Source organism: Andrographis paniculata, unplaced genomic scaffold, assembly GCF_009805555.1.
Source record: "Andrographis paniculata isolate CXL003 unplaced genomic scaffold, ASM980555v1 Contig43END, whole genome shotgun sequence".
In the NCBI taxonomy this organism is placed as follows: Eukaryota; Viridiplantae; Streptophyta; class Magnoliopsida; order Lamiales; family Acanthaceae; genus Andrographis; species Andrographis paniculata.
Window position 1 is genome coordinate 1,608,997 of NW_026137577.1, and position 22,136 is coordinate 1,631,132.

Consider the following 22,136-nt stretch of genomic DNA (forward strand, 5'->3'; position numbering starts at 1 on the left):
GAATTGAGCTCCAAGTCGTTGACAGTTATGTTGGCTTTTTTTTCGAGCAGGGTGGATGAGACGAACATAGGGGTGGGGATGAGATGATGGTTGATGAAGGATCTATTGCCATCGACTGCGTCTGCGAACCCTAATTCCAAAATTTTGGGTATGTTGGTGAAGAAGGAAACAAAATGGTCGGTGTGATTTAATTTCCAACATTCTGATTTAATTTTATGCACACCATTTAATACGATGTACTTTCCTTCTTTTAAAAAATAAATAATTAAAATATAATTAAAGTTAATTAAAAATTATACATAATTAACTATTTCTAAATTTGAAAATGTTATAGTGAGTTTGAGACAGAAAATAAAGAAAAAAATGTTGCAGAGTGTTTGGGACAGAGAGAGTATTATTTATTATATTGTAAATTTCTAATGCCTAATTTATTTATAGGTAATTTTATTGAAGTCTTGAAATGAGAGTGTAGTCGGCATTCACAAATAAATGTATTGATGAAATTAAATGCTTCAGAAAATAGTCAAATGACCCCTTCCAAAATCCAAAAGAAAAATACTAATGTTTATGCTACAGAAGTAAGAGAAACTATTGTTAATTAGTTTGATACCAATTATTTTCGCTTTTGATTGATGAAGCCCGAGATAGTTCAATAAAAGAGCAAATGCCTGTAATTTTGATATTTGTTGATGATTGTGGGGATGTGATAGAGCAATTTTTTTTTTATTATTTTTTTTTTTGGTGCATGTCATTGATACTTCTGCAGATTCTTTGAAAAATGCAATTGATGATTCTTTTGTAAAACATGCACTCTCGTTGTCTAAGGTTCGAGGTCAAGATATGACGGAGCTCTAATATAAGTGGTGAGACTAATGGTTTAAAAAAAAAACAAAAATTGGATGAAAATAAGAAAACACACCATATTCATTGTTTTGTTTACTGATTTCAATTAATAATTGTGACATCTTTAAAGAATAATGAAATAATCGGTAGTTTTTTCCTCGACTATCTTGTTATGATTGTGAATGTAGTCGTGGCATCAAAAAGAAAGATTGATCTTTTACAATATAAAAAACATGTTGATTGCATAAAATATTGTGAAATTAATACTGGGATGGGCAAAAAAAAATGTAGTTTGACTAGGGGATACCCGTTGGGAATCTTATTTGAAAATAATTTAAAGAGCTCTAGATATGTAGGATGTGATGATTAGGTGCTTGAAGTTATATATGATGATGAAGTTGATTTTAAATGCAAGTCCACCGCTTTGAGTTTGGTTGAAAAATGATAACATTTGATTTTATATTTATTGTTCATTTAATGATGCAATTGTTGTAAATATATATATATATGTTATCAAAGAATTTTCAACAAAATAATCAAAAGATAAAGAATGTTTTGGTTCTTATTGAAAGTGTGAATAATGATTTAAAAAATTATAAGAATAATTATGATTTAAGTGAGTTGCTTAAAAATGCCACTATGTTTAAGACCAACTATCACTATTTTTATGTTGATATATTTTTGTAAGTATGTTTTTCCCCTTTATTTGATATTAGCATATACGTATTTATTCATTTTCCTATGAATCATTAGTTTAATTTTTATCATGACAGGTTGTTGATCGGCTCATTCAACAGATGAATAATCGCTTTACATAGTCAAGTTTAAAAATATGTGCATAACATGTTTAAGCCCTAGAGACTCATTTTCAAATTTTGATCAAAAGTGATTACTTCATTTTACTCAATTATATCCCAATAATATCATATCAGGAAAAGATGTGAATTTGGAATAAAAACTCAGGATGTTCATTATATTTGTTAAATAATCTCCACTTTCTTGAGATTGAAAAATATTAGAGACTTGGAAAAGAATATGGTGACTATTGAATGACATACAACTTATAAGTTAGTGTATTGACTTATTGAGTTGACATTAATCTTACCTGTTACGAAAACTACAATTAAAAGACCAGTATCCACTATGAAATGACTTGCACAACAAGATAGGAGATGAATTTTTGTCATAGTGTGTTTGTTTGAAAATTTTGCAAAGATTTATCCTATTCATACAATTTTTTTCCTAAAAAACATCAAATCAAATATTTATTTTTTTATTTTTTATATTATACTAAACATTAATTTTACATTCAAAACATCACATCAATATTTATTTATATCACATCATACCACTATTTCCATTCAAAATTTTTATTTTTCAAATCCCAACTCAAAATCAAAACTCCCAGACAAACACACCCTAGATTATTTTATTACATCAAGAAATAAACTTTTGTAAAAATTGAAAATGAAATCATACGAGCCGATTTAAGAGTATAGGACATCGAAGACATAAATTGTCATCTCTTTAATATTTCCGATTTATGATATTAAACTTTTGTTGAAGGTAATTATTTTATTATTTATTTATATATTTAATTTTGTTAATTAATTACTTATTAAACATTAAAAAAATTTAAAGGTATTTTGCACCCGAAGGTCAAAAGCTGGTTCTGTCGGTACATAAAATGAAATCACCATAACATAATGCATAATAAATCAATAATGACATCGAAAAACATTGTTACTCCACAATAGAGTCTATATTACACTATCTTTTTAGAAATCTTAAATTTAGTACAACCATTCTTAAACAAATTAATAACGTGTGGTTAATAAAAAAATATTCAAATTATTATTTGACATTATATTTGTGTGTATTTTATAATTAATGCAATCTTCACAAATAATTTGCACTCATATGTCACACTAATATTGTAGTAGTACTTATTAAGATGACACCGAATTTGAATAATACCCACCCAAACCAAATTCATTTAACTAAAATTGAGCTTACTATATATATATATAGAGTGACGGAACCAGCTTTTACGGCTCTCGGAGGGGGAAAAATTATTATGTTTATTAGTTTTATTTTTTTACCGTTTATTTTTAGTTTCAAATTATTTTGAGTCTATTTTTTATTTGAAACAGACATTCGGTTGTTTGTGTGTACAAAAAATAATATAAAAACTTTCTCGTCGATTCTATTAATATTATAATATGGCTGTGAAGAAGAAAAAATGAACGAAAACAATATTTAAGATAAAATATTTTATTTTTTATATAATAAATTTATAAATAAAAATATTATATATTATTATAAATTAAAATAATAATAATATGAAGGTTTATGTAGAATATTAATCCCAAATTTAGGGGACAAATTTAATTACTAAATAAAAAATTAAAAAATTACACTTAAGAAAAATTTGGGAAGGGCTTGAGGGTTAACGAACCCTAAGCCCCAATATAGATCCGTCACTGTATATAATAATAATAATAATAATAATAATAATAATAATAATAATAATAAAATCGGTATAAATTGGATATATAAACAAATAAATTAGATCGGATGGGATCTTATTCGACATAAACCCAAAATAATAAATTAAATTATATATTAATTTGTAATTTAGAAGAAAATTGCAACCCTTAAATCAATTTGCCGCCGTCCCTCACGTCATTGTGGATTTTCGAGTTAAATTTAGGATTTTAAATAATAAAAATTTTAAAGTAATGTAAGTTTAATTTTTTAATATAATATAAAAATAAAAATAAATTTGATTTAATTTTAAAAGAATTAATAAATAATTAAATTTCGAATTGAAAATCTATAAATAAATTAAACTCCTTTTTTCACCAATTTTTTTTCCTTTACTACTATTAATTTTCTCTTCTTCTCTTTATACTATAACCATTATTATTATTATTATTATGATAACTTACATATTATATTATTGCATATAATATTATGTGTTTATTGACGTTGACCCAAAAATTCAATATTTTCGGCCTAAAACTTTTCGTTTGGAGGATTGGTAGTTTTCCGGGTAAGTCGATGTAAATTTTCAGTAGTATGCAATACACTTAGAAAATAGATAATATAAATCCATTCAAGAACAAATAACATAAACATTTTGTATTTGATTCAAGATCAAATTACATTATTCTATAAATTAAAGTAAGAAAATGCACAAAAAATGTAAAGAAAAAAATAAATAATTTTGTGGATTGAAATGTTGTTTTCCTCTTTTTTGCACGGCTTGCTACTTTTACAGTAAAAAAAACATCATTTTTCATTACGTAACGCTCGCATTCAACTTTCATAAATGTTCACCCATGATTGCCTTTGGTTAGGGTCACTACCTCCTCTTTAATTAACCGATTAATGGCTACTACTTTCACCATCTAATTGAATGATTAATGGTCACTTACTCTCTTAATAAGAATTAAGGTAGTGGTCAATTAATTCATTGAGTTAGATGAAAATGGTGACCAATTAGTTGATTGATCAATCCTTGAGCTCCATGAACAATCGATGGGGTTGAACCATGATTTTTTACACTAGTATACCCTGGCCTTTAATTTAAGTCGATTAGATTCAATCAATTGACATTTTTCAACATCGGCAACCCACTATTATCGATAGAGTTTATTTTTGTGTGACAACATAATGCCCCATATATTCACAAAATATTGAATATTAGATATGGAGTACATTTTCTATAATATACATGGCATTATATTGTCACACAAAAATAAAGATACCAACACTCCAGGGGATTAAGATACATTGCCAAAAATAAACCTTGGTGACATCATGGAACAAACTCAATTTACTCCCAACCTTTTGATCTTGATCACGGACAGCTTGACTCGCTGATGTTGTGGTTGCTTGTCCGAGGGAAATTTCAGGCTGACAAGAAAGTTGGTTGAGCAGCTATAGTCGATTAAAATAGATTGTTAATCGCACAAATTGCCGCGCCCATGATGTTTAATTTGGAGTTGATTATTTCAATCAAATCGAGAAATGAGAGTATGATAAGATTGGATCAAGTCGCACTATTCGCTATATGGAGTTGACATCGAATGTTTTCGCCAACTTTAGTGAGGCATTTGTTGGTACAGTTGATTGCCAAGTTGATCCGATGGAAGGAAACTTATTGCGGTGAGCTATCATTTTTTGTGGCAAGTTAATCTGATTCTCCTCTTTGGCGATTTAGGTATGTATATTTCACAATATGTATTTCATATCTAATATTCAATATTTTGTGAAATATAAAGGGGCATTATGGTGTCATACAAAAATAAATTCTATTGATAATAGTAGTTCACCTTTGTTGAAAAATGTTATCGATTGGATCAATCAACTTGGTTAAAGGCTAAGGTACACAAGTGCAAGAAATCATGGTCCAACCCAATCGATAATTCATGGAGCTCAATGATTGATCGATAAATTAATTGGTCATTATTCAATGCAAATTGAATAAAGACATTTGGCAAAAAAAATAAGAAAGCAAGTTGTGCAAGAGGGAAAAAACCACACCTTCGTCTACAAATTTTATCATTTTATTTCTTATCTATTGCAATTTTTCTTCTTTTTTATTTTGTTGAATAATGCTAAATCAATACAACTAGTTTGCGCTGTCTTTTTTTTTTTTTTAATTATTATTATTATTATTATTTTTGTGTTATTTATCTTAAACTTATTACATACAATCGGGAATTCGCATTAAGTCAGCCATGAACTCACTGATTCTCCCAACGAAAAGTTTTAAGCCCAAAATTATTTTTCAGACAAACAATCGCATAAAATGACTAAGGGCTTGTTCATTTCGCATTATTGGATGAATGTTTCTTTTATATATGTATATATAATATTAAGTATGGAGATTGTGCTGGTAATATAAGAAAATAATATTTATGTTGAATTGTTAACCTTTTGTGAATTAATAATATATATTGTAATAATATATGTATATTTTATTTTTAAAATAGTACCGTTCCATTAAAAAACTCTATGTGAACAAACCAAGATTGATATAAATTTTTAAGAATTATACATCTATCAATACAGTTGATCTTATATTATACTATACAAATAAAAATTGTGAAAATTTTAATATAACAATTTATTTCTAAAAAAAGCTTAAAATAGTTGATATTGATCGGATTCTCTCTCCAATCCTTCGGATCTTGTCAATTAAACTAATTTATTAATTTAATTAAATAAAAAATTATAAATTTAAAAGATGTAAAATTGAGTATTGGAGTATTTTTTAGTATATTACAAAAAACCAAAAAAAGACTTCGAAATGAGAGAAGGGAGTTTATATTTTTTTTTTGTAAATTTAAATAATAAAATTTGAGAAGAAAATTGAAAAAAAAAACCACTAAACACAACCAAACACGCTCTAAAATAATGTTAAGACCATCCATATATATTGTGGCTGTGGATATTATAATAATAATTTATGGTTATTATTTTTATTATTAAAATATATATTTTTCTGGTTGAAATGCAAAGACACACAAAAAAAAATAATAAAACAAAATAAAATAAAATAAAACGTTTTCGGTACAAGCGTGCGCTGCATTTCCTCACAGAACACGAAAAGACCAAAATACCCTCCAGGTACAAGCCATCTATGCAAGTGGAAGGAGGGACAGCAGGGGTATCATTGTCATAGGAAGCGAAGCTCTATCCAATACCAAGTTCCAATTTCCAAATTCCAATTCCATGTAGGCTGCGTTGAGAACGACAGATGACAGAAAAAGAAAGCGAATCAGGAGTCTTGGGAAATCGCTAAGAAGATGCCACCAAACACAGAAAACGACGCTGTATATCCTTCAGCCCCACATGGTTTATTTACCAATAATATTTGTTTTTGTCGAGTTATATATTGCTGCCATTTTCTCCCCCTTGTTGATTATTGTCTTCTTCGTTTCCGTTTTTCTGCAGTGCAAAGGCCCTCACTGAAGGTACTGATTTTCTTTTATTTGCTTTTTAGCTTAGTTTTTGTTGTCATTTTATCAATTACTGTGTCTGATTGTATTTGTTTCAAAGTTTTGGCTTACAAGTTTTCATTATATTTCTTATATACACGAAATTTTTTGAGTTGGACTTAGGGCAGAGTTGTAATGATGCAATTTGTTCTTTTGGTGGAAGATTAAGGTTTTGTGTATAAAATATAAAGCATTGTGATTTGGTTATTTATTGTTGAGGGATGTTATGATTTTCAAGGAAATTTGAGTGAGGTAATGATGAAGGTTTGTTTGGTTTTGGTTTGAATAGTATTTTAACATGATCTTTCGTGATAAGAAATAGAGTATTTTTATTAGAAAATCGTATGTGCTAAATAGTGTTATTTGTGTTTGAAACACAAACCAAACACACAAAATTTCAAAGGAAAATATGAATTATTGAGGTATTTGGTTGCTAGTGTTTCGGCTACTGAGATGTGTTTTGTTGTCTTGGCATGAGAAAATTTGTGTAGAACTGTATGGAACACTGACTATGCTCTCAAATTTGTGACTTGTGATCTTTTATCGATTTGACTACCGTGATCAGAAGTTACATATGGAATAGTTTTACAGCTAGGGTTTTGTTATTATTTGATATTAGATAGAATTAGAGATTTGGTAAATTCCAATGGCTTCTTTTTAGGAAATTTAAGATTTGAATTTAAATGTAAATGGTAATGAAAAAGTTCAGGGGCTTTGAATCTAAAGAAAGGTAAAATAGTAAGCTTTCTGCATAAAAGCCTGGATCAATGTGGCTGGCAGTGTAGCAATTGTAAACCCTTGTTCGGATAAAAGAAAAAAGAAAAGGAAATGCTATTGTTGCTATTGAATGAGGATTGCTTAACTTGTTTGGTTTCCATGGAAGATATGTAAAATAATATGCTATTTAAGCTCACTCTTATAAATGTAGTTGGTGACATTGAGCATGACCAAACCTCTGAATTGTTGTTATATAAGGTATTAAATTCTTAATACGTTAATGCTGTGACGTCTAATAGCTGGGTGAGTGCTTTAAGTGAAAGCTCATTTGTGTATGGAGCAATTAAAGAATTGAGAGTGAAGATGGAAAGCATTGATAATCTTGTCTCCTCTTTAAACATTTGTGATGTCTACTGTATTTTGAATACGTACTTTGATTCTCCCTATTCTTGTGTTTGTGAAAAATTGCTCCAATGTGATAATAGAAGCTTTTGATTCTTGAATTCTTTTTTCTGGTTCAATATACCTAATTAATGACAAGTCCTTGTGCCTGTGATATTATAAGTTTCACTTGTTGCGTTGGAGAACCCAACATTTTCATTGGTTTTTTTAGATTTATGTGAACTAAATATATGCATCCTGGTTTTTAGCAGTTGGATTATAAAAAGGAAAAAAAAACCCGGTTTCAGTATGAATTTCTCCATGTAAAATTCCATTTCACTGAAAGAGTTGCAAAGGGTTGACATGTTTCATTTGATTGCACATCATGTAGAAAATCTTGTGTAGCGTAGCATACACAGATTTAAAATTTAAATCCAGCAAAGCCTGATCTTGTTTGACTATACTTTCGATGCTAGCTTCAAAGGGCAGTTATAACGTACAAACTGCCAAAACGATACAACTGAAGGAATGACCTTTAAGTCAAGACATGACAGAAGTTAACAGTAGAACATCCCATTCCAAGGAAAACGGTCATTTGGCGAGTTGCATATCTTCCAATATGCAGAATGAGCCTGTAGAGGGTAAGAGCAAGGGAACTTCAGTGTTCGTCAATTGCGGTAGGTGTTGCTTACATCCTTCTATTTGACATGTGAATTATAAAATTATCAAGGCATTCAAACTTAGGCAAATATAGGTAGGTTACGTAAACATTTTCTTTTGCTGATTCTCATAAATATACAGAAATGGTGTGCCTCATAAACATGAATGTGTTCTGTACACAGTACACACACATGTTATACTTTTCCTTTGTTGTGAAAATATATTTTAGCATTTTGTCATTATATCGTCAATGTGTTTAGTTTCTGAACTTTGAAGCATCGGTCATAGATAAGAACAGTATAAATGAACTATAAAGTTTATTATATAACCTGATTGTATCCTTGAGACTAAGGAACCATTTTGATTGGATTTTTATTTTTTGATTATAGAAAGGAGAAAAGTTAAAAAAGAAGCCAAACAGTGTTTGGTTTGGTTTTCCCATTGAAGAAGCCTTAAAAGGGCCCGCAAAAGGATTTATTTTATTATTGTAAATGACCATAGTTGACATATATGAATTACAATATATGTTATTTTTAAAGCTTATATAAGTACTTATATAAATTTCAAATATATGAATACTATTATTAATTATATGAAAATTAATATATATTATTATCTATATTAGTTTATTGAAATTTTATATTTAGATTTATATATCTATAACTTGCTTTATTATTATTATTATTGTTGTTGTTATTAATTTTACTTTTGTTTATCTATCTTTTATGAAATAAAATTAGAAGCTAATATAATTGGATTTCAGGGATTTTATTATTCACCTGCTTCTGTGCTTCTGAAAGAAACTGGTTTTACTTTGGCTTTTAAGCAAAGCCAATTCAGCCAATTATTTTATTTTTATCGAAATGTATATATAGTTCTTCAAAAGCCGAAAGTAGCCCTTATAAGTCAATCCAAACGGGACCTAGTTAGTTATTAAATAATCATTCGGGGCTTCAATTCCATCTGATGAATTATGAATGGCATAAAATATGTAGCTGCAAAAGGCCTGCATTATGTCGATAACTTACCTATCTATGATATGTAGCTGCTATTTCATGGGATGAAAGCCGAAGAAAATGGATGGGGGAGTCATCTCAGAAGCTGCAAAGAACACCTAAAGATCCAGTTATTAGGTATCAAAACTAATCTCCTTATTTTCTGTAAAAAATGTTCAATGCGCTTATTATCAACATAGTTGTAGTATCTTGAACACTTTAAACTTTCCTTTATTGTATCAAAGCAATGGGCATGCGACAAGAGGTTCATTTTCCCCTAATCAATAAATAATTACTTTGCAAAATTGCAACTCATCATAATAATGAATGTAATACTCCGTAAAATTTTTTCCGGAAGTTCGCCGGAGCTTTCCGGGGTCCGATGCCGGAGTCAGACAATATTATTTGGGGCTTTAGTTGTTTGGGCTTTTGGTGCGAAAAATGATATAATTGGATCAAAATTAAAAGTATTAGAAGTATTTGGATGTTTGGGCCAAAGATTGGGCCCAAAAGGAATAAAAAAAATTAATTAGGAAGACTAGGGGGTTGTGGGTCGTTTGGCGCCTATCGCAAATTAATAAATAAATCAACTTACGTGTACTTTGGGCTTTGAACCCCTAGTTACACATTGTAGAGCTTTTCTTGAGGGCTGTGACCCAGTATTTGTTATGTGTAATTATGTGATGTGTCAAACGAAGTAATAAGGTTGGAAAAACGGGTCGAGCCGGTCCTAATTAAGGCCTAGTGGAGTTTTCTTTCATCACAATTACTTGAGAATAAAAAAGAGATATAAGGTAGGCGTTAAAACACTTGTGTGCGTGAGCAATCCTTATGTGATATTTTATTTAAATTATTTTCTTCAAATGATTTTGTGGCATTTACATGTGAATCATGACTTATATCGTATTAATTTATTTTCGATTAATTGCGCTTACCCAACCGTTGTGTTGACCATTTTCCTACAACCTTCTTGTAAGTGACGGTGCTTCTGTTATACTGAAATGATACATCCACTTATATGATCCATCGAGGAAACTATAACTACTTTATCTTCTAAAATGCTTTTGAAATTCAATAATTATGTTTAAGGACCAATGCCTTTTGAACTATTTCCAATTTATGTTTTTTTTACTCGAATTTTACTCATTTAATTGATAAGCCAGTGCGCTTTAATTTTAAATCCCTATTTAGTTGTTTGTATTCATTATTTTAGCCTTAGCGCCACAATGTAGAGCTCGTTGGTTGATGAACGAGCCTTCCGGTGTGGTGTGGCGGTGACACTCCGGTTTGAGCCAGCCGGGGTGTTACAATGAGACATTATGTTTACATATACTGCAAGAACTTGGCTTAATGCTAATGCATGATTTGATTGCTTGACATTTTTTTAATCAATGTATTATTCTTTGATGCTTAATTATTGAACTTGCAGCTGGTCCACGACATACGAAGATCTGCTATCAACAAATGATCCATTCTCTCAGAAAATTCCTTTACCTGTAAGTTATTTTTGTTGTTTTCAAATTTTTATTATTTTATTATTTTATTTTATTTTTATTATTATTATTTTCATCTATTTATGACATTCTTAGTTATTCATCTGTCCTATACTCAGGGAAGTTCGCATTCTATGTATTTGCAGGAGATGGTTGATTTTTTGGTTGATATCTGGCATGATGAGGGGCTTTTTGACTAATTACTCTTATTGATGTAAGTTCGAATGCCTATCTTCTGAAATACACGATATAGTCATAGTCCTCGATCATGAACATAACTTATCTCGGTGAATATTGTCACATCTTAACAAACTGCATAATAATATACAAAGGTCTAGCATGGTAGAAGAGAAGCTACTACTCTAATACAAAAATAATTATGTATTATGAACTTGTCCAAATGCTGTTTGAATTGTACAACAGCTTTCATGATTCAATAAGAATAGTGTTTAGTAATATTGTCAGATTTTTGTAGATGTTTTGCTTAATAACCTATTTTTGTGGATGCCAAGTTTATCATCACTCTGCTACTATTTTTGCAATCCGCAAAATAGTATTTTGGGCTTTGTTTACTATGTAGGATTAAATCATAAACTATGTGGAATTGTGGATTGCTAAAGTTTATCACCACTTTATGCTAGAAGTTTTTGCAATAGGCAAAATTGTCACACTAAAAATACATGTATGCATGTATGTATGTATAAATTTGAGTCCTGCAATTTAAATAAACCTGTATCTGTGCTAAAAAAGTTAGGTAGTCTTAGTTCTAATTTTATTTGCAATTAAAAGTATGATGTTTACACGCGTAGCATTTAATTTTGACGTTTGATTGCATTGTTGAACTCGTAAATTCTATTAATTTTACGATAAAACAATACCATAAATTTGCTACATTTTTTTTTTTATGTTTGGTTGTTATTACTATTATTCTTATTTTGGGAATTGTAGCAATACAATGTTTATTTTTCCAAAGCTCTGAATTGAGCTGAAGCATGCATAATTTATGTATTTATTTTAAAATACAATGGTGAATCCTTAGCTGTAGTTGATTGTTTAGAACAAATTGAATCAAGCTTATCAAATCAGATTAGAGTAGCTTGTTTGGATATTAGCTTAAGATCTTTTTAACTCCAAAGGAAATAGGGTTAGGCCAACAAATAACTTTTCTAGTAACAACTATAATCCAATCGAGTCTGTTAATCCTATTTACATACAAAGACTTGATTCAGTTTACATCTATCGCAAATTATGTTAATTATCACGTTCTTTAATATTCTTCAGTAGCAACAATGCATTAAGGAAGCCCTTTTGTTAGTGTAATACTTTTCATTCTCTAATCGATGGCATCCCATATTTATAGTGAAAAATTGCACTGTGAGCAAAATTTAGATTGAGATTACTAGAACATTATCGGTGACTAATTTGGTTCAAACATGTTTGTTTTAGATGTAATGCTAGTGATGATTTTAAAGAGGGTTACTTTTGCATTGTGCACTGTATAAACTCTTCGATTTATCAAAAAACTCTTGTCTGATGATTATTATTATTTTGCTAACGGACAACTTAACATGAAAGTCCGAGATATTATTTGGATATGCCATTAAAATGATACTGAAAGGATCTATAAATGGATTTCAAAATGTTCACTAGGTGCGGTATCTAAATGTGCTTTGCATATCTTATTGAGCAAATACGGGTTATGTTTTGACATCGAAAGAGTTGGATATTGTGGAATAGTGGAAACATCTAATTCACATGTACATTTAACGCCCGAGAGCTAATAGGATATTGTGGAACAATGGAAACATCTAATTCATGGATATGCTGATAGGATTAATCGATTTAGACATAACTAACATAGTATAGATCACATAGATCTATCTAGTCGAAGATACGGTTAAGATGAGGTAAGTGAACCTCCAATTCAATTTGGGGAGTCAATTCACCTTGAACTTGTGACTATTGGTTTGTTAGGCTTATTCAAGGTTGTTATGGCGCCCTTTTGCGGTGCCGCGCGGGGGACCGCCGTACCGCCATGACAACAAAATGGCGAGCACGGTGCACTATATATGAAATTATATATTATAGATCTTACAATTTCTTACGTTATAAATTTTTTATTAATCTTCATAGTTTCATATGCCTTAAATCATTACATAAAATATAATACCATAAAAAATATAAGTCCAATCATCAAACAAAACAAAATACTATCAATAAAAATCTCCAAATTATGTTTGTTTGGGGGATTGGATTGGATTTACACTGTTCATCCAATTTTTTTCCCCCCTCCCCTCCCCCAAAAACATCAAATCAAACATCTATTTTTCATTTTTTTATATTATACTAAAAATCAATTTTACATTCAAAACATCAAATCAACACCTATTTATATCACATCATACAACTATTCAAATTCAAAATTTTTACTATTTAAATCTCAACTCAAAATTCAAACCCCCAAACAAACACACACCAAAATGTATCGTCTTAAGTCTCAATCATAAAAATTTCAAGTCCACCACTACAACTAGGAAAATTATCTAAATCATCATCATCATCATCATTAATATCATCATCTAATGATACATTTTTATCATCTAGTTCTTGCTCCATCAATACCGAAGTTGAGGTTTTTTTGGGGCGTCTAGAGTATAGTTGTATTGATGAACCATGTGTCGTTGATATTTCCATTTTTAGGAATATTGCAGGTTCAAGATTGACTCATGACTCTATGCAAGAGCTCCCGGATGAACCACCTCATTTGTGTGGAGAACCCATTCAAATTCATCCAACAACAAATGATTAAAATTCTTTCATTCCTCGCGCCTTCTTTGCAATCTATTCGCAATTTTCCGGTTGTATCGAACGAAGACTAGATCGTTCAATTTCTTACGCTCCAATCAATTTATTTATTTATTTATTTTTATGTGGATCTAAAAAAACTAGATGATAATATATTACCATGTGAATTTTAATATATTTATGTAAGTACTTACAAATTTGAATGAGCTCCAAGTGCTTTCACATTCAGAAGATGAACAACAAAGATTAATTATGCGAAATGCAAATGATTGGAGCTAGATATGAAAGCCTCCAAAAGCATTCCGCCAATCAACTAGCACTTACGAGAACTTTTTGTATTTTGTTGCCTCACAACCAACTGTTTTCCGAAGCATCCTCGCATATTATCGTAATTATCGACTTGATCACATATCTATGTTTTCAAATCATCATCCGTGATCATTTTCTCAAGAACATCATTAAACATAGTTTGTTCCTTGCGAACATTTGAATTATTACTCACCTTGAGACCAAAGCACTTGGAAGGATTAAAAAACAATGCAGACCTATATAAATCAACTTCCATTTGATCTTTCCATCGGCTATCGATAATTAACTTCAGTAAACAAAGTTGCATTTTTCTCCAAATCTTCTTTATTTTTCTTTTAGCTTCATTCATCGCTACGACAAGCTCCGACATTGCTGGCTTCTCATCCCCATCAACTATCCTAAAAAATTAGAAATTGATACAATGTTTTTATACCGTACTCCATGTCAATCAAAAAAAGAGAAGACAATACCGTTGTTGCTACTAATCTCCCGGCATTTGTATTTGCCAATTTTTAAGTAGTCCAACATTCGCTAAAAAATAAGCTCCTCAAAGCATCTCTATGCTTATATAAGCTCCGCAAAGTTAAAAATGTAGTAGCAAACCGGATAGACCCATACCTCACAAGATCTCTGCCACTTGTCTTATCCCTCGTCGTATTAAGAAGTCTCACGTGTTTATAAATGTACAAGTAACTCTTTTTGCATTGTCAATCTTTGCTCGAAAGACTGGCAATTTTCCGATGTTTTCCAATATAAGATCAAGACAATGAGCTGCATAAGGAGTCCAATATAAAGTCGATATACGCTGTTCCCACGCTGCCTTGAAATTATCCCTATTGTCGGTTACTACCTGCACCATGTATTCTTTGCCAATCTATTTAATCTATGTGTGAAGTAAATCGGCCAGTAATGATGCAACTTGAGCCTGATTTGATACATCAACCGACTCAAAAAAAAAAGTACCTTCTAGGCTATTGACAAGAAAATTAATCAAATGTTACCCTGTTTTATCTGTCCACCCGTTAGTTACAAGGGAACAACTGTATTGCTTCCAAGCAATAACATGTTTTTCCTTCAGTGTTTGTGTCTTTTTTCACTGTCTTCTTTAAAAGATGAACTCGTAATTCATGATAACAATGTTGTGTTCTTTAGTGGATTTTACCAAAGATTTTTAGTATTCAGATTTTTTTTCTCTGAAAAATATATCAAATCAAACAATTATTTTTTTTTATACATTATATTACAAATCTATTTTACCTTCAAAATATTACATGAACATTTATTTATACCACATCAAACAACTATTTAAATTCAATTTTTTACTATTAAAAATTTCAAACAAAAATCCAAACCCACAAGCAAACACACACCTTTTACACCAGGTCTCATCTGTCACACCGACTCAATCATTAACTCAAAAATTCAAGATTTTGCCGCATTAAATGGTATGTCATTTTCACAAAAAGAAAATTCGGCAATGTGTTCATGAAATTTTTTGATCTCCTCTTTGCTCTTTGTACACGCTTCCAACGTTCTTTGAGTGTCACTACTCTCTTTGTTGGGACTTTTCCTCAATAATTTCTTTCGGGGTTTTTCTAAACATTGAGACAACGGACTTGTTTTTTTTTCCCACTTTGTGATGGCTGGTGGAAAATTTAGGATGATTGCAAACGTTTCCTTTTGTTCAAGGTCCCCAAACTGGGATGAGAAACATGTTTGTATGATACTCATTGTCTTGTTCATTTCACATTTACATCACAACCAATGTCATTGTCAAAGTCGTTGTCATCTAATGCAACATGACTGGGCTGTTTTTCTACCATTTTTTTTTTTAAGAACTCTTGCATCTTATTCCATATTTATTCGTTAGTCTTCGGACATTTTTGTACATCTCTAGAATTGCCTAGCAAGTGTTGTTCAGTCGTTTTATTCCCGATCGTACTTGCTTATGGTAGAGCGAGCATTCTACAAAATCTCTATTTTCCAAATCCGGCCAAAGAACATATTTTCAACCAGGATCCCAAAAGCAAAGTCAAATAAAATGATCTTGAATGGAAATATGCTTGTTGGCCGGATTTTGGAAATAGAGATTTGGTAGAATGTTCGCTCTGTCACAAGCAAGTACAATCGAGAATAAAACGACTGAAATAACATTTTCTAAGCAATTATGGGGATGTAGAAAAATGTTCGAAGAACATTGAAAAAATCCAGAATAAAATGTAAGAATTCTTAAAGAAAAAAACGGTAAGGAAACAACAAAGTCATGTTGCATTAAATGACGACAACGTTGATGATGACATTGGTTGTGATGTGAATGTGCAAGAAACAAGGCAATGATATCGTACAAATTTGTTCTTTATCCCAGTTTGGGATCCTTGAGCAAGAGGAAGCGTTCGCAACATGTCCTAAATTTTCCAACAAGGTGGGAAAAAATGCAAGTCAGTTGCCTCGATGCTTAGAAAAAAGCCAGAGAGAAGTTATTGAGGAAATACACAACAAAGAGAGTAGTGACACTTAAAGAACGTTAGAAGCGTGTACGAGAAACAAAGAGGAGATCGAAAAATTTCATGAACACATTGTCCATTTTTTTTTGTGTGTGTTAAAATGGCATACCATTTAATGCGGCAAAATCTCTAAGTTATCATGTATTATGGGTTCTTTTTTTGGATAAGGCGGTGAAATAGATACAAACACGAAAGGAAAAATATGTTATTATTCGGAAGCAATACGGTTGTTCCCTTATGGCTGACGGGTGGATAGATAAAAGATGGCGACATTTGATTAATTTTCTCATCAATAGCCCATAAGGTACATTTTTTGGATTCGATTGATGCGTCAAGTTGCATCATTATTTGTGGATTTACTTTAGTAAAAAATTGAAGAAATTGACAAAGAATACGTGGTTCAAGTAGTAACCGATAATTGTCCTAATTTCAAGACAACGTGTTAATTATTGGAGCAACATATTGCCACTTTACATTGGACTCTTTGTGCAGTTTATTGCATTGATCATTGATCTTATATGGGGAAACATCGAGAAATTGTGTGTCCTGGGAGAAGACAATACCAAAGATCTTGTAAGCCCTGAGCCTACCTGGTTTATTACTTTATTTTTATTTTGCAGAGCTTATACAAGCATATGGATGCTTTGAGGAGCTAGTTTTTTTTTTTAGCAAAGATTAGACTACTTCGAAATTGGCAAATACAAATTCCGAGAAATTAATGACAAACACAATATTTTATTCTCCCTTTTGGACTGACGAGGAGTATTACATAAAATCATTGCATTCACTTCTAATGGTTTTGAGGATAGTTGACGGAGATAAGAAGCCAACAATGTCAGAGCTTGTTGTACCGATAAATGAAGCTAAAAAGAAAATTAAAGAATATTTGGAAAACAAACCAACTTTGTTGAGAGAAGTTATGCATATTATCGATAGCATATGAGAGGATCAGATGGAAGTCGAGTTGTATAGGATGCATTATTTTTTAATCATTCCAAGAATTTTGATCTCAAGATGAGTGATTATGCATGTGCTTGTAAGACACGAGCTATTTTTAATGATGTTTTTGATAAAATGATCGTTGATGCAAAAAAAAGATACGTGATCAAGTCGATGATTACGATAATATGCGAGGATGGTTCGGAAAACAATTGACTATCAACCAACAAAAAACAAAAAGTCCTTGTAAATGCCTAATTTTCATACTTAGTTTGCAGGCTACGAGGTTCGGCCAGGGATTTACCTTAAAGCGTACTCGAAGAGTAACGGCTGTGGATTTTCATGTTATCATATATATATATATATATGTATATATTTAAGACATAAAGTGTGGTGGTCATAAAAAAAATAGCGAGATAGCCTAATGTCACGTGTTGACAGTTCGACCCAGGTTCTCGGCCATAATTCATCCCATATATTCGAACCCCTTTGTCCTTGTATGGTGGATTGATTGCTTATGTATTTTGCATAAATTTATCATACTATATAATATATCCGGACTTGTCGTACACAAGAGACGGCTGATCTGGACCTCTGAACGGGCGAAGCCTGACGCATGACGTGTCGGCTTCTAGACATCTTACACTAAAGTAGGGTGAGTGGCGGTAGAAGAAAATTGTAAATATACTCAAACCCCCAACATTATTAGAATCAATGACCTATTGTAATTTTACACAAAATCAACCGCAATTTTTCTTTTTGTTTTTTATCAAATTTTACCGAACTTTTTACTATTCATTAAATTTTCTCCTAAAAACCATCTATTTTTTATTTTCTATATTATATAAAAATTAATTTTATATTTAAAATATCACATTAATATATATTTATATCACATCGTACCACTATTTTAGTTTAAAATTTTTATTATTTAAATCCAAAATCCATATTCTCAAACAAACCCACATAATTTATCAATAACTTTGCATTCAATCCTGTAGATAATTCTTGAGGTAATTTTTTTTTGGCCACTCACACTCATCTTTATTGCAAACAATATTTTTTCTTTTTTTTTTTGGCCATTATTTTTTTTTTTGTATTTAAATGAATGGTGATTGGTAGCTAAATTTTTTCAGATTCAAAATTCCTTTGAATTCCAAATTCATTTAAAGACATCTATGTATTCAATTTCATTAAACTAAGTATAACCCTTTGCGACCAACTGCACTTTATACTTTTCTACTTGTCCAGTTCATTGAGTTTTATCTTGTATATCCATTTAACACTGACTTTCTTTGCTCAGACAGAAAGACTTGTCAATTCCCATGTATTGTTCTTCTCTATAGCTGCAATATTCGATTCGAAATTTTGATATTCGTATTCGAAAATTTATGATTTGAATTTGAATACAATATTTGATTCGATTCAAATATTATTCAAATACAAATATTAATTTTTTATTATTCGATTTGATATTCGTAAATATTTGATTCGATAATAAATAATATATATTTTTAATTATGTATATTATATATATTTTTAGCATTATTATTTTAGATTGTTTTTTTAGGAAAAAAATATATATTTCTGTATTGTTCGATCATAAATGATATATATTTTCAATTATGTGTATTATTCATATTTATATTACTATTGTAGACTAATTAAATTAAAAAAACATTATTTATAATATTATTTTAAAAATATGTATAACTAATATGAATAAAAAATAAATTTATAAAATAATATATTCACATAAATAATTTCATATAAATTGTAAAGTAATATATTTAATTCAATATATTTAATATTACAATTTAAATTCTACACAAATAAATATATAATATAATTTTTAAACATCTCGTCCTATAATTTTTTATTTTACTTTTCTACATTCTCTTTAATTCTTCAACAACGGGATGTTCATCACAATCCTATTTTTTTCATTATCTTTGTTTTTAGGTTGTTATCTATTTATTATTATTATTATTATTATTATTATTATTATTATTATTATTATTATTATTATTTTGTAGGTTTTTTAATATGTATTTTTCTTCTTGTTTTTGCAATAAAATATTAAACAAATCATTATGTTTTCCAATAGTTTATCAATAGCTTTCCCATTCTCTTGGTTTTTAGGTTAGCATTTTTCTATTTTTTTATTTGATTATCTTATTATGTTATTTTGTAGTTTTTTTAGTTATTTGTTTATTTTTCTATTTATTACAACATAATTTATATTATCTAATTATTTAAGTTTATATCGCAGAATATAATTCAAATATTATACAATTAGTCATTCAAGAAGATAGTATTCGAGAAGAGATGATGATCTTTGTAGATGTGATATTTCATTAAATGACAACGATGAAGTCAAACACGTGGAACATATAAATACTGATGAAAATAAGGATAATGAAAAGGAAGATGATAGAAATAATGATAAAAAAAAAAAAAAAAGATGATTGCGTGGAAAAAAATATCATTTTGAAAAGAGAAAGAGAAAAAGGTGTTCAAAAGCTTATGCATATTTCATTGAAGTAGCTTTCGATGATGGAAGACTTTTCTGGCTAAATCAACATCGGGTATAACATCTCATGTTTGGAATCACTTGAAAAAGTGCTTGCAAAAGAAGTTTAATGATAAAAAAAAAAAAAACAAAAAAACAAAAGACTTTGCAAGTTCAGCTCACCTAATCCAAATTTGAAATGAATTCTTGGTCAAATGGTAGATATGATCATTCGAAGTAAAGAAAAATCGTTGCCCTTTTGATTTTGATTTTGGTTAATGAGCAGTCATTTAGTGTTGTGAAGAGTTATGATTTTACTTATATGCTAAGTATAAGTCAACCACAATTTCAGAAGATTTCTCGTGTTACGGAAAAAAAATGTTAGTAATGTTTATGAAATAGAGAATAAAAAAAAGTTGCATTTGATGTTGAAAAATGTCAACAAGATTTCATTGACTATAAACATTTGGAAGTCAAAAGTGCAAAAGATTGTTTATATGTGTATTACCGGTCGCTTTGTTGATTCAAATTGGCAACTCCAAAATCGATTTCTTAGGTTTTTGCCTATCCTTCATCCACGTACATGTAATATTATTATTTACTTTAATACATACATATATATCATAGTTACTAACAATAATTATATGTTTATTGACATTTTTTAGTTACTTAAATATCTACGATGGACTTATAAAGAGCACGAAGAAATGAAGAATAGAACATAAAGTCTTCACAATGCTTCCAACAATGATTTGACTATTTGAATTACTAAAGAAACATTTTTCAAAAATCATACGTTGCCGTTAGAATGTCAGTTGTTTCATGTTATCATATTGTTCAAGATGATCTTTCTGAGATTAAACATATCATTGAAGATGTTAGAAATAGTAAGCGATTTATATGTCAGTCGGAGTCTATGTTGAGAAAATTTTTGATGCCGTGCATCATTTGGGAATATCAATTAAAAGATTGATAATTGATTATCCAATTTGTTGGAATTCTACATATATGAGATGTTGGTTGAGACATTTAAAGTTAACTATGCATCCTTACGAAGACTTTCTTTGTGAAAATATAGGGAATGCATCCTTAACTCTAAATCTTCAACTAACATCTCTTATGTAGAATTTCAACAAATTGGACAGTCAATTATCAATTTTTTATTCAATATTTTCAAATGATGCACGGTATCAGAAACTTTTCTCAACCTAGACTCAAAATGATATATAAATCACACATTATTTCTGTTTCAATGAGCTGTATAATTTTAGAAAGACCATCTTAAACAAAAATATTCATCAAATGTTCAGTGCATCGAACATAAAACAACTGGCCTTTCAACGACAACTTACAACGTTTAGAAAATATTTCTTTAGAAGTTCGAATTGCCAAATCATTGTTGAAAGCATTGTCCACAGTCATACCGAAGACTTTATGTTCTATTCCCCATTTTTTCTTACTATTTATTAGGGATGGAAAAATATACCGAAATACCGCATATATCGTACCGAAAGTACCAAAATTTCGGTATAAATTTTGGTACGGTAATGGTATGCACTTTCGAATTCTTCTGTATTTTTGGTATATACCAAAAACACCAACATACCGAATTATTTTTTATATTTCGATATTTTCTGTATTTACCGAAACACCGAAATTATTTATTTTTTATATAATATATGGTAATATATTATTAATAATTATAAATAGTAAATAAAACATACTAATTTGGTATTTTTGTATTTTGGTATAATGCGATATATATCGATATTGTTTAAATTCCGGTATTTCAGTATAATAATGTATATGTCAATACCATTTAAATTTTGGTATTTTGATATAATACGGTATATATCTGCTGTTTAAATTTTGATATTTCGATATAATACGGTATAAATCGATACCGTTTAAATTTTGGTATTTCGGTATAAATCGGTATATACCAATAACGTTCACATAGTTCGGTA

General features: G+C 29.8%; 1 protein-coding gene across 7 annotated transcripts; it reads left to right on the plus strand.

Moving 5' to 3' along the window:
• Window positions 1–6,593: 6,593 nt before the first annotated feature.
• On the plus strand, window positions 6,594–14,072 carry LOC127251293 (uncharacterized). Of its 7 annotated transcripts, none has more exons than XM_051274934.1 (6): window positions 6,594–6,689; window positions 6,811–6,830; window positions 8,429–8,629; window positions 9,658–9,745; window positions 11,037–11,103; window positions 11,220–11,556. In XM_051274934.1, the coding sequence occupies exons 3-6, from the start codon at window positions 8,500–8,502 to the stop codon at window positions 11,298–11,300; spliced, it is 366 nt and encodes a 121-aa protein (XP_051130891.1). In that variant the 5' UTR covers window positions 6,594–6,689; window positions 6,811–6,830; window positions 8,429–8,499; the 3' UTR covers window positions 11,301–11,556. The 7 variants fall into 7 exon arrangements, with proteins under 7 accessions (XP_051130891.1, XP_051130893.1, XP_051130894.1 ...); XM_051274936.1 differs by lacking the exon at window positions 6,594–6,689 and adding an exon at window positions 13,801–14,072 and having other exon boundaries at window positions 11,220–11,314; XM_051274937.1 differs by lacking the exon at window positions 6,594–6,689 and adding an exon at window positions 13,812–14,072 and having other exon boundaries at window positions 11,220–11,314.
• The last annotated feature ends 8,064 nt before the right edge of the window (window positions 14,073–22,136 follow it).

Excerpts from the sequence above, each read along its gene's own strand:
- LOC127251293 (XM_051274934.1), top strand. The coding sequence starts at position 8,500 with ATGACAGAAGTTAACAGTAGAACATCCCATTCCAAGGAAAACGGTCAT. Across the intron at positions 8,630-9,657 it reads TTCAGTGTTCGTCAATTGCG|CTGCTATTTCATGGGATGAA; the intron begins GTAGGTGTTGCT and ends TATGATATGTAG. Across the intron at positions 11,104-11,219 it reads CTCAGAAAATTCCTTTACCT|GGAAGTTCGCATTCTATGTA; the intron begins GTAAGTTATTTT and ends TCCTATACTCAG.